This window comes from Malaclemys terrapin, chromosome 7 (genome assembly GCF_027887155.1).
Source record: "Malaclemys terrapin pileata isolate rMalTer1 chromosome 7, rMalTer1.hap1, whole genome shotgun sequence".
Taxonomy (NCBI): Eukaryota; Metazoa; Chordata; order Testudines; family Emydidae; genus Malaclemys; species Malaclemys terrapin.
Genome location: NC_071511.1, coordinates 78802912 through 78817354, shown reverse-complemented (window position 1 = coordinate 78817354; position 14443 = coordinate 78802912). Strand labels below are relative to the sequence as shown.

Below are 14443 nucleotides of genomic sequence, written 5' to 3'. Positions count from 1 at the left end.
AGTTGCTTGTTTGTGTTCATGAGAGAGGATCTCTGAGAGTGAACAGGAAGTGTGGCAACAGTGTGACCTACAAGATGTTTGAAAACTTGACTCTTCCTTGTCCACCATTCCGCTGATTCCTCACTGAAAAAATTCAAACCAGTACAATGATTTAACTTAAGAACATCTTTTATGTAGTTATTACAGTATCAACAGCTTTCAATTAGTTTTTTGTATGTTTTAACAGTCTTACAGATCTACTGCAAAGTGTGTTTAGGCACATTCATGTCTTTAGCTGACTGTTCATTCTCTGTCACATATTCAGAAACAGGATCAATTCATTAAGTTTTGTTCTTCTTGGATATCTGTTTATTTTCTTTCTCAGTTGCATTCTCAGTTACTGTTAGCAGATGTTTGTTATTTCTTTGTAAAATGTTTCCACTTTCTCTGATCAGTGAATATGAATGAGGTGATATTTCTTTAATCAGTGTAGCTTGTTCTGGTTCATGTCCATCTCACCATATTCTACCAGAGTCTTAGTTGTTTTTTTTTTTTTAACTGTAGTAAATGTTATGTGCTTCTGTTATAATTTTGTATCTGTTTTATCTTATCTCTTCGCCCAGGTCACAGGAATTATTTATCATCCTTTGGTTATATCTCATGCCTGATCATTGAATATGTGTGTACATCCGTTTTATAGAAGTTTTGCTGGTGATTTTTCACATGGCAGCTCTGTAGATGTGGGGTGCTAAATATGGATTTTTACTTGCAATGATTACTGTTTTGAGCAAGTTATTTTTATATAGTCTCCACATTCTGTTTATTTGTTAGCTTTTTGGTATATATGAGTCACATGTCATATGTTGAAATTCATGTTTTACCAATGTCCTACAATTCCCTTTTCTTGAGCTGTAGTCCATTGTCACAGTCCTTGGATTCATGACATGCAAACATAGATTTACTGTACCTGGTCGTAATTAGAAATATGATGTCCTCAAGGGTCACCACTGTATGATCAGATGGTCACATTTTCCCAGGGCAAACAAATTCCTTTGGACTTTAGCCCATAGAACTGCGGATTGTTCATTTGGTATTGTAAGTTCTTTCCATTGTGCATCTCAGTACCTCAGACAAATTCTACAGTTACTCACTGTTCAACTATGGCCAAAATACTACTTCTCCAGCACTTCTTTTTTGCTTCATCACAGCAAAGTGCCCATTATGTATTCTTTCCAATATTTCTTCTCGTCACTGTGGAAATTATTATTTTTTAAACTTCATGTACAGTTCAAATAGCTGTTTAAACCTTTTCCAGGTTTCATCAGTTATCCCCATAACTTTTAAGATGGTGAGAGATTAACACTTTGAGGTCACACAGGCTCGTCAGCAGCCACTTTAATCTGACCCTTCTTCCTTGTTGTAGCTACCATCATTTTCATAAAACATTTGAAACCTGGTGGTTGTTTTCCTGGATTCGCCTGTGCTCCATGCCTTTCTCTTCCAGTACTATGTTGTATTTCAGCAATAACTGACAGATTTTTAGGGTCATTTATTTAGTTAACTAACAACCAGGGATGTGATAGTAATTCCCTCTGCCCCTTTCCTTTTTCCTGTTCCTGACCACTCCTGAGTCTCAGGGTATGTCTTCACTGCACAGCTAACCTGAGCTCTTACCTGGGTTTTGGCCCTAACCCCTGTATTATCACACAGAAAAACCCCTGAGTTGGGTTTAGAAGCAGGGGTTGGGCTATATTATCCAGCTGAGATTAGGGGATGGGTATAGCGCATGCTGGAGCCCATCTACTTTGCAGCGAGGATGCAGGCAAAAATTACTTGAATGCTAATAGTCCTCCAGTGCCTTTCCACAATTCCCCCCAAAGGACCCAGTGAATGGAGAAAGAATCCAAAAGCACCTCAGCACAAAGAACTTAGGGACATGCCCCAGACGCACAGCAATGCAGAAACAGCGAGGACATAGTAACGTAGGTAAGGCTTTGCTATGGAAACAATCACACCCAGGCTAGGCTTACCCAGGTGCCAGTCACCAGCTTAACTGTGCGGTAAAGACACACCATCAAAGAGCTACCAAACTGGGTGAAGTTTGGGGACATTTTTCATTTTTGGCTTAACCAGTGCAATTTGCCCATTCCCCAGTACACCCTCGATACTCTTAAAAAGAAAGGAATTAGTAGGATTGGCTTAGCTTATCCTGATCATGCCAGGCTGCTTGAAACACTCCTCATTTCACCGGCAGCCCAATTTCTAGCAATTAGTAATTGAGTGAGCGTTTTGCATCTGGAGATGCTGACTCATCTAGACAAGAACTAACATCTTGTGGTCTGAACAATACATGGCTCTGCAGAGGGGAGCAGTAGACTGAAGATAATTTATGAAATAATTTATTTATGAAAATAATATTTAAATATTTGACAAAAATGGGAGAGATCAGAGAGGCAAAGAATAGAGGTAGATTGGGAAAATATAAAAAGAGAAGAGGCAATAAGAGGAATATATAGTGGGTGGAAGGAAAAACCAGTTCAGAAGCAACATGCCTGCCTAGTTCCCAGGCTGAATAACATCTAATTTTATGGATATAATGCTCTCCCTATTACCCCCTACTACATTGCAAGACAATGTATCTCTGTCATCTTTACAGTTACTTTACTTTTTCCCAGGAGCTACCCTTTGGTAATGTCCTATATTCAGTACAGCCATATAAGTATGTTGGGCAACAAAGACTTCAGTCGTCGTCTTCTTTTGTATAACAATATGCCCAGTATTGGAGGTTGTGTGTTTGAATGGAAAAGGATGGTCAAGACTGTATCAGGTGATTCCTGGCATCACCCATTTATGCAAATGTTTCATGAAGGAGAGAGAATGTAGAATACAGTCACAATTGCATATTATTCATTTAAAAAAAAATTCCTTCTCTCTGGCAGAAATGTTTAAGTAATTGAGGAGGTTTGTGGGTGAAGAGGAGTGAGGCTGCTAGAGAGAGTATCAGACCATAAGAAACCCTCCAAAAAAAATACCAGAAATTTCATAAACACAAGTTACAGTTCTCCAGGAACACTGATAGTTGAGCAGGATTCAGTGCACTTTTTTACTCTGACTCAGTTAAATTTGGCCTTTGCCGTAGTTACCACTGCATCCTATTGTAGCAATGCTTCTTATGAAATACAAAATACCATTTAAAAGGCAAATAACAAGGTTTTTGTTTGTTAAACATATACATAAATATTCGGAAAACGGGCACAAATTCCAGGTCCTTGTTTCCCCTTCAACAGTTTTGTAAGTCAGCTTTGTAGCAGCAGAAGTTAGTGTATATTATTGGCCATATCCTGGTCCCACTGACATCAGTGGGACCAGGCTTTGCTCCTTCATGTTATGTCGGTCAGATTTAGCAATTTGGATGTCATTTTGGGAGCTGTGTGTATAATCCACTGCATATGGCACAGAAAGTGTATATTCCATAGTATCTGCTTTCATGTTTCACAAAACACACTTGTTTTCTAGAGATGTGTGAACAGGTTTAGGTAAAATAAGAACCTTCAGCCACAACGTACGAAGAATTTGAACTAAATCTTTCTTGAGGTTTGAATAAGTTCAGATAACATTGTCCATTCATTATTCATTTCCATGAGTCTTTCATTTGCTGCTATTAGATGGTACTAGAAGCCGCTGTGCTAAAATACTGTAAGAAAGGGCTAAATCCAGATCCCACTGAAGTAATTTTAATTGACTTCAGTGGAACCAGGATTTGGTCATCCTGATCAGAAGTAGGAATTAATGGAACTCCATCAAAACTGCTCCACTATTGAAAACTCAAGAGGGTCACATAATATTTAAGCATGCCGACTTTTGGGTCATTATCCAAAATGAACCTCTGAATGTTTTGAGGTTTTCTCATCATTACCATTATTTCCCTAGTTTGGTTGCTCCAGTTATAATCCTTTTGTTTGTGTTAAATGGTTGCTTTTACTCCCCCCACCTCTTTTGCATAACATGCAGCAGCAGGTTTCTGATTTCTGTGCTGAATTCTCAAGCATCTTTGTCAGTAAATAAGAATTATTGTCATGCTAAGCCCTACCTAGGCACTGCTATGTGAATGCCTATCAAGGGCAACTTTTACAACATAGTTTGTAAATAACATTTTGAATGAAGATTAGTTAATACCTCATGTAACTCATTTATTGAACATTGCCCTAATGATTTCTCCCCCATCTGTCTTCCAGAATAGATTTTAACAAATAAAGCATACTTAGTGAGGTTGATTAAATTAGCTTGACTTACTTTGGCTGTCTGATACTGCATGTGTCAAACTGAATTTGTGTATGTAGCACACAGCAAACACATTTTACCCTGGATTAGCAAAGAAGTACTTGTAATCTTTATTCAACTGATTAGCAGTTAAATCAAAGGCCAGCACGCATATCTACATGAAAACATACTGTACATGCCATTTTAAGATCTATCTGATGATATGTAAGCTGCTGCATAGAACCTGCATAAGAAATAACAGTGTACAGTAACAACATGAATAATGTGTTTGTTATACCATATGTATTTTCAATATATGAGAGGAGCAAATCTTATCATTCTCCCTTCCTTTGCAGCATTGAAGGTGTGGTTTGCAGTAGAGCGCAGTTGTTTGCAATGGGATAAAGAATACAGGATGGTTGGAACAGGCCTAGGGGGCAGTGGATATGCTGCTACATGAATCCACATGCTTAGAGGGGAGTTAGGTAGCCAAGAGGGTTAATACGGCCCTGAAGCTGCAGTGGCTACTACATAGCCGATCCTTTGTGGGGAGGAGTCCTTCTACCCCAATTCCAGTGGAATTCCCCTGTGCACAGCGCATGTACTAAGGTTGTAGGCAGGTTCTAAGATTCATCTCAAAGTGTTTTAAACATGCGCAGAATAATTGTAGAATGCGTACAATACATAATGTTTCAGCTATATAACGTTGAGTGCTAACTGATGGCTGGATCTGAAAAACAAACAAGTAGGCCCAGTCCTTGCATCTGGTCACACTGTGTTTGGTGCAGGACCCGAGTAGGGGTAAAAGTGTCTGTAAGACACCATGATGCCCCCGGTCATGAGGTTAATCGGAGGCTGGTCTGGTCCCCAGTGCAGCTTTCAGGTCTGCTCTAAGATATACCCAGCTGCAGCCCTCAAAGGTTTGTTTTGTAGCCAAGGAGTGTTGGAGTACAGGAGGGTTCTGGCTGTGTCAAGAGGAATTGGAATAAGCAGCTCTGTGCCACTAGAAGATTCTGCTATGCAAGGGGGCTCCTCAGCTGGTCAGTTAGGCTAGCTAAGTCTGCTTTATCTTGTTAGATGCTGGAGAACCTGGCATTGTAGGAGTTCCTCTCCAGGTTCTCTAGAGGGGTAGATAATACAGATGATATGATTTATCATGTCAGTGCATATTTAGACAGTAGACAGTCCTTAATCTGCATATTATTGTCATTATCATTTGTAATGTTTTTTCTGAGCCATTGCAGACTATCATATCAACAGGAGTTTGCATCCTAATACATGTGATATATTTATGCTTCACATATGATATTGAGCATGCACAATAAATAAGAAAACTAGAATCCTTGTGACGTATGCAATACAGCCTTGCTGAGTGTACAACAGACACTTTTTATCACAATATCTCACTTTATCATAAACCCTTAATCTAAACTCCATACATATTAGAAACAGCAGCCTGCACATTTTGTGTTTTTATTCACTTATTCTCTAACGTAGCACTTAAAAAAAAAACGTTCACTCCCAGTCCTTGATGTCTTTTCAGTACAAAACATTTTTGTAGCCAAATTCTCTCTCTGACAAATGGAGTTTCAGTGTACAGTGGGAATTCTGACAAACTCTTCACAATATTTGCATTACTGCAGCAAGCAGTGTAATAGACCCACTGCCTCAAACATGTATCTAAATTCCATCCTAATATAATTTTGTGCTAATGCATGCAATATGGACCAAATCAAGCCCTGGCTGATTCAGCCAGGCTGCCTGCTGCCTTCTTTTCCACAGGAATCCTCTTGGCAAGGGACAGGATTCCACAACTTACTTGGCTGCTTTTCTGGGGCCCAATTCAATATTCATTAAAATCAGTGGAATGAAAATTGTATGCACACCATTATCTGGGGCCCGTATTTTCTGCTGAACCAGCCTGGGGTCTTGACATGTCCCTAGTTCTCAGAACTTGTTCTTCTGGAGACATAATACTGCGTGCTGTAGATGGATCCTACCTGGCCTCATCCATCAGAGGGAGAAAAAGCTCTCTATATTCTTAACTTCTGTGCCTCCTCATCATATGGGATGTTAGCCCTTTCTGGTACACCACAATTTAGGGATGATAGGGAAATCCAGTAGTTATGAAAATTGAGACTGATGGGACAGCTACTGTTTACTACTTGAAAGTATTTCTCAAATGCTGCAATTCTGTAATTGCTGTAGAGTCCATTGAGCAATGCATGACTGTTGTTAAATGCACTTTCTACATTTCATATTGTGAGGCAGTGCCTTTGTTCTCTGCCATTTAATTTCCAGAATTACAAAGTAATCGTGCATGGGTTTTGTTAATATTAGCCCTTCAGATGTGTTTTTCCATTGTGAGTATATATTCAGATGTAGTAGATAACTCCTTATTGTCAATAAAATGTATTTCATACAATTTAAAAAAAATAATGATAGAATTCTCTAAAACCCACTGGATAGTGTATTTCTATCTTCTAGGGATGATCATTATCATGTAGTAAAGTTAATGTGTATTGAGGAATCAGGCCTTGGCTCCAGGAATAAATGTATGCAATATACACATTTCCAGAATAGGAACTAACTTACAGCAACTTAACTTCCTTAAAATATCAACAACATTGCTACTCAGCTTCCATTTCCCTTCCATATTTCTGCCTGATTGACTATGTATACCGCACATACCCCAGATTCCCTCCCTTATACCATTGTGGTTGTATTTGAATGAGTTTTCCAGCTGGTGATGTGTCCTAGAATGCAACAGTGCTCTAGTGGAGTAAGGATCTGGAAGATGTTCCCAACCCCATGAAATAAAAAATGTCTCATTGGTACATTTTGTGCTTAAACTGCTTCGGTGTCCTTTTAAATAGCCTGGCTTGAAATGCCTAGAGAATATGGTGATTGGCACTATATACATACCTAAGACAGCTAGATAAAGTGACAACTAAATTCCATGTTCCTTGGTTCTTGTTTACAGCTATTTAGCTAGCTGGTGTTGGTGAATTTCATTTCCCTTTCACTGTATGTTTTAGGGTGGATGCTACTTTTGTACCATTGGGTACTTGCCTGATTACTTTATACATTATGTTCTATTCCAGTGAAACTGCTGGTATGGTAGGGGTGGTCAATTTCATTTCCCCTTTCACTGTACATTTTAGGGTGGACACTACTTTTGTACTGTTGGTTACTTTACACATGATGTTCTTGCCCAGTGAAACTGCTGGTATGGTAGGGGTGTGATACTTCTGAGCAACATTTTGGTAAAGCTACATTATAAACATTTGCTAGCAGATGATAAAGTTACAGTTTATGGCTATTTAATATCTCTTTCCTATAACCGTGGTTATACATCACAATGCAATACAACTTTATTTTGTATAGCATCTTCCATACAAACTGTGTCCCCAACTGCTTTAGAGAATTAAATAACACAAGAAAGCAGATAGTGTATGGTATAAATTACAGAAATCATGGTAAGCTAAGGATATCTTGAGACAAATCCTGTTGCCTTTACACATGCAAATAGTCCTTTCAATCCTCCTCCAGGCTGTCGGTGACAAATTCTCATTGACTTCATCAGGAACAAAATCAGCTCCATCCATCAACTTAAATGGAAGCACTTGCACAAATAAGGCAAGCAGAGGTTGGAGTAGTATTGTGGAAAAATTGAAGTATTCAAATTTGTTGCCAAATACAAAGGGCCCAGACAGTTAGGGATTGTAAGGCTCTCTGAATTACAGCTAACTCCTGGGCTGCCACTTACTCTGAGCAGATCATAAATTGATTATTTAGCTTAGAGAAATAAATTAAGAAATGTCAAGGAAGAAATTAAATGATTACATGTGAGAAAAAGTTTCAAGCAATAACTACTTACCTTAATGGTTCTAAGATGTGTGAATAGCACAGCACCTTTACATTTGTGTGTTAAATTCTTTGAGGTAATAATCAGTTTTATGAAACTGTTGTAACATATTTTTAGTCAATACAATCTATATGCATTTTGGGATGGTATTTATTAGACGGTGAAAAAACACTCCTTCATTTATTGTACAGTATATAAAATGATAATACTTATTTTTCTGACTTTTTTGATAATTTAATTATATCTTTGTTATAGGAAAAGCTCCACTGAAGTATTTAGTGCATATGCAGTACATATGCTATGCTGCTCCATCTCCTGTTGATTTGTTTTGGTTATATCAAATAAGAAGGTTTGATATGACTGAAAATGCTTTATTTTTCTTTTCTATTTTTCTGGAAGCCATGACATTACTATTTGTAACAGGCGTAATGTCATGTGGCACTGAAAAAGTCAGTGCTGACTTTACTCTGAATTGCTTAAGGCAAATACAGTATGTTCCATCCTAGTATTCAGTGCACAAGACAGATTATTTAAACATTGTAAGCAGGGTACAGGTCAAGGAATAATCAAATCAATTTGTAAAAACCCTGTAAATCTCAGAAGATGTCATCATCTTATTTAAGGAAGGTATTTTTAAATGAAAACAACTAGTGCTGGGCAAATGAGTGTGTGATAGAATTAAAAAAACTGTCCCAAAAAAGGGAACAAGTTTAGACTGACTTGCTCAACCAGTCATATAATCTCAAGGCTCCTATCTACGCTATAAAAGATAGATGATAGTTTAAACCCAATTTTACAACATGAGTTTAAGACATTTTGCTCAGGGAGTGTGGACCAGTCAAAAGCAAATTGAAGCCATTTTATAGTACCATTTTCAACTAAATAATGCGTTTTTCAAAATGGGAATCACACACATTTACCTGGTCCACACTGACCAAATCATGGACCTGATTTTCTAAAATGTGTACATGTCAAAAATCCATGTGCATGGAATGCCTAATTTGTACATGAAATTACCACATTTGGACCCACGTCTTAGGAAGTTGAAGGCTGTTTGTGTATGCCGTCATGGTAAATGCGTGCACAAATTAGGTGTGAAATTGTATGTGCAGTTTTAGAAAATCACACTCAAAGGGTCTTTAGTTTAAACCCGTCATGTGCTGAGCCTATTTTTAAAAATAAGTTCAGCGAACACAGATTTATGTAATATAGCTGAGGTCTGAATTACAAATTGACCATACAGTTCTGCTGTCATCCTAGATGTATACATGCAAGAGCTGGATACATAATGAAAACATAAAGAATATTCTGTTTGAAAATATCATGTCATTTGTGGAATAAATTATTCAAGGAATGTTATTTGATCTGTTGTATTAATTATTCATTACTCTCATATTGTTAACAACACTCAAAAACTCAATGCAATAATGCATACTTAAAATATGAACAATATCTGAAATTAACAGTTTATAATTCTTGTGTTCAATAGGACGGGTTGACACCTCTCCACTGTGGAGCAAGAAGTGGGCATGAACAGGTTGTGAAAATGCTGCTTGATCGTGGGGCCCCCATTCTATCCAAAACCAAGGTAAATGGTATTGTGCACCCATTGGCTAGAATAATCTTTGAAGATTCTCTGGATGTAATTATGTATATCTTAGATAGATTACGTTTCTTGTGATAATGGTCCAGCTTCATAACTACTATTTAAAGTAACTGTGTTGGAGACCCTCAAAACTGAGTGTAGTTTGTAGTGTGCTTATGTGCATGTATCAAACAGTATGTGTTGTTCATAGACATTTAATCGAGATATTTTTGCATACAGGAAAAAGATTCCTTCTCAGCAAAAAGAGCAATATGATATATACTGGTCCTCAGAATTCAGATGACTAGAAAACATTTGCTTCCATGGGACTGTTCTGTACTGCACACATACAGACTATGTCTTTAACTTGTTTCAAAGGTACCACAGGGATAAAAGATAAAAATGTAGTAATGTCTCTTTGCAGAGGCTGCTGTAATTTGCAGAGCTCTTGGTTCATTACCGAGTTCTTCCATTTCCTATCTCTACACTTTGTCAGAGCATAGCAAATACATTGCTATCATTCCATAAGGCTGTGCGTGGAAATTTCAAATCATCTTCATTGGAGTGGGCAGCCTACTTCAAATGCAGGGGTTCCCATTAAAAAGTTAGCATTTGCCAACCCTTGCTATACAGTGGCAATTCAAGCACCAGAGTTCTCTCTGATTTAAAATCAAAGCATAGTAACTGATTTTTTAATGACACCACTGTACGTCTCCTCCTCCCCTCCTCCTTTGGGTGGGAGGAGGAGAGGGGAGGAGAGAGAGAGAGAGACCTTTGTTTCCTCCTTTTAGAGTAGATATACTTGGGTGGAGAAACCTGTCATGAAAAATCCTGATGTACTAGTGCAGCTTGTTGGAGCCCCTCTCACAGGATCCCTTATACACAAACCTTTCTCCCTACATGCCATGCCCCAGCGCATTTACTGCTTCTGTCTTCTCCTAACCTGTCTTATTCTCTCTTCCTCCTCTTTTACTTGCCTCTAGAAGTTTTGGGGTTTGGGGTTTCCTTGATTTTTATTTTTAATAATTTAAGTTTTTCTGGTTGACCTGTTTTGCTTCCCGTGGGATATATCTGGCACATGGCCTGGGCTAGGGTGCCACCTTCTGTCTGCTCCCCGAGACAATTGCACATGTGCTATCATGGCTAATCTGATGTGAGCAGAGGAGAGGTCCTGCACATCCTCTAGATGTGGAATTTTTATTGACTCCCAAAGCCCTAGGCTTCCAGCCCTGTATATAGGAGTCCCTCCCATTGCTAGTTACAGTAGGGTCTGCTGCATGAGTCGGTAGGAACACAGCCAGCTTCAAGGAGCCCTCTGCAGCTTTACCTGGGGAAAGGCCGTGCAGCTTTCCTGACGCACACTTTTCTCCTCTACCGAGTGCCTCTTCTCCTCAGGATTAGTTTGACCCACCTTTCAGGGGCTCTTCCCAATCACTAGTGGCTCTTTGATTTGTTTAATGTAAACAACTTTTATACCCCCATTGCTTTGTTTTTCCATCCTAATAATACAATGACTCTTCTGAGGAATGTTATCACTTTTTTGTGGTGTAAATTGCCAGTTCTTGCCATTATCCTGAAATTGAACTAGCTTTTTGAATACTAGTTCAGTAGTTCTTTAATCTTTTCCTTTTTCCAGGGTGTCCTTCAAACTTGAAGTAGTGGTTTCAAAAGATGAGAACCACAAACCTTCCCTAAACCTCATTATCTTGTATCAGATAGAACATACCAGAAAAATCAGAGGCTGTGTTGCTGGATTTAAAGTAATATAGCTGCATGCTGCAGACACTGGCCTACAAAGTGATTAAATAACTGTATTCAGCAATGTGGCACCTAACACTACAATACTAGGCAAGCCCTAGATTAACTAAACTACATATTAAAAAACAAGTAGCTAAAAGCCCATTCTGTCACACATGTGTAATTCATAAAGTTGTGTGTAAACAAGCCAAAAACAGCTGAGAACTTTAAAACTGAACAGTAATAGGCCATGAATCACAGTCATGATTGAATCTGATGATATTCTAAATAAAAAGAGCTCTTAACCGTGCTTGTAGTTGTTTTCATCACTTCACACTGACTCAACAGACATTCTTGACTTCAGAGTGATATTTGGGGGTTTTGTGTGTGGTGGTAATGTTGTTATTGTGTGAGTGGTTGTGTTGATTTGTGTGTAGGGGGAGTTGTATTGAGAGTTTTCTGTTAATTTGCGTAGGTGGTGAATGACGAGGGTATGCTGGCATGAGGGGCAGTGTGTATTTGGGGTTATTGTGTATGCTGGTTGTGTTATGTGGGTGGTTTTGTTGATTTGTGTCAGGGGGGTTGTGCTGGGAGATTTGTGTTGATTTGTGTGGGTGGCCATTGGGCGCATGTATGTGCTAGTTGGCTCAAATAATCGACCTTATGTGCAGTCTCCCTTATACAAATAATTCAACTGTGACATGGAAATTAGCTGTAGAATAAGGGTGGTGATTTGTTGAGTTACCTCTGATATCACAATAGTCTAGGACTCTTGGTATGGCATAGATATATATATGCCTTACTATAGCTGTATGCCTTACTGTAGCTGTATACCACACGTGTAATTTGTAAAGTCAAAATGGCTGAGGACTTAAAAATTAGAAAGTAACAGACTGTGAAACCATATGATGATTCAATCTGGTGATATTCTTAACAAAAAGAGCTCTCAACCATGCTTGTAGCTGTTTCCATCACTTCACACCAACTCTACAGGCATGCAGTGACAATCCTGAAATCTTATTCTATAGAGGCACATAAGAAAAAGTGAAGAAAAAAACAGAAGTTCTGCTGCTTGGTCTTTCTCTCTGATATGTCAATTTTGACAGAACTTGTGAGGTAAGCTGAGAGGCAGAATACCACTGAATGATATTCAGTTGGCACTGAACTACAGTATTGTCCTCTGGAAAAAATACTTGGCTGAGTTCTCTTCTAATCAAGTAAGAACTTCCTCGAAACAGGACACATCCTTTGGAAAGATTTTTAACTTTTACAGCTTTCAGATGGCTCATAGAATTCTTTCAGAAGAACAAAAAAGCCTTAAGGCCGATCCATGGAAAAAGTTCTTTGTATTTCCTAGTAAAGATTGTTGAGTACACTGTAGGCCCTTTTCACATTATTACATCCTTAGTTTTATTCATATGGGAGGCACAATGGCCTAATGGACAGGACATGGGACTAGAAGTCAAGAGACCTCAAATCAAGTCCTGAGTTTGCTGATGACTTGGTGTGTGAGACAGTGGGCAGGTGACTTCGTCTCTGTATGCCTGTTTCCATGGTTTTTAAAAAAATGAACTTAATGAAACTCCCCCTACCCTTTGTAAAGCAATTTGACAGCTACAGATGAAGGATGAGCTATGTAAGAGCTACATGTCATTATTTTTACTATTCTAAAAGCCATTTGTCTTTGCCACTCAGCGGTTTGCTATAATATTTTGATCTCTCTGGTCTTTTGCTACTTTTCTTCTCAAATATCATATGACCATCAACCTCTTGGTTTCTATTTCCCCTCCCCGATTTCTACTGAACTCCTTGCCTTGTATGTTCTCCTTGGCAGTAGGACCCCAAAGTGCTCTTTACAAACATCAGTGAATTATGTCTTACAATGTGGCTGTGGTAGAGAAGCATTTACAAGTGGAGAGATATGGGCACAGAAATGTTAAATGGCTGGCCTGGGATCACATAGCATATCTATACAGCAATAGAACCAGGAATAAAACATGTTCCCAGTTGTGTGCTTTAACTACAAGATTATCATTTTTACAGATTCAGACTAACACGGCTACCCCTCTGATACACTACAAGATCATCGTTCATCATCCCTCTAGTTGTCTACTGCTGAGATTCTTTATTATCCAGTCCCAACCCCGGTCTGTGCTGTTCCTTCTGGCTATCTGCTGCATTTCTCTGATTCTCAAAGCTTTTCTCCAGATTCCTGCCAACTCTTCCACTTAGATGTGTTTCTTGGCCATCTTTGCTCCTATTTTATAATCCACCCTACTCTCCCTCAGTCTCTGCACCTCATATCTGTTCACTGTATTCTTTCATCTTCTGCTGACCCCTTCCCACATCATTCTGTGTTGTCATGGCCACAGCACTCCCTCCTCTGTAGCTGCCTCTGAGACTTGGAATTCCTTCTGTGTATTCCAAGTCATCCCATCCTATTAAGTTATACAAGGGCAATTTATTCACTCTTCTTGTTAAGATAATAAACTACACTTTTCTCACTTGAAGAAGCTCCTCATTTCACTATTTAACAGAACTGTGTTGAACCCTCTTAGTGACTCTTACTGTAAACAAATAGCTTAGGGGAATTCTTTACACCAGCTGTTCTCAGCTGTGGCCCAGAAAGCTTAATCACGTTGCACTAACTCTACATTAAATATTTTCCAAATACCAATTTTCCATGTAAACAATTCCTGCTGACGTGTGGCATGATACTGGGAGAGGTGCCCACAAAATAGTCTTACTTTTAAGATTTGGTCCAGTCTGAGAACCCCTGCTTTTATAAATTAAATATAGGTTAAAATGATGTCACTCAGCTAGCCTGTTTGCTTTCACCTTCTTCTACGTTGCTTTTAAAAACATGTTTACTTTGCATTTCCTCCTTTATTTATAACTTTTGTCATTCCTATTATTATACGATCATGTTTTTAAAAAAGGGGAAAAAAGCAGTCCTCCGCTTCAGAAAGTCTGTGAACAGCCACTGAGTAGTTACATTGGTGCTTTGCTTATGC

General features: G+C 38.6%; 1 protein-coding gene across 4 annotated transcripts in view; it reads left to right on the top strand.

Annotated features, from left to right (window-relative positions):
* ANK3 (ankyrin 3) overlaps nt 1-14443 on the top strand; it is a 280404-nt gene that overhangs the window by 113445 nt on the left and 152516 nt on the right. For all 4 annotated transcript variants that reach the window (XM_054035313.1, XM_054035315.1, XM_054035312.1 and 1 more), the window contains exon 9: nt 9597-9695. In XM_054035313.1, coding sequence (XP_053891288.1) covers nt 9597-9695 — 99 coding nt within the window. The remainder of the gene's footprint in view (nt 1-9596; nt 9696-14443) is intronic.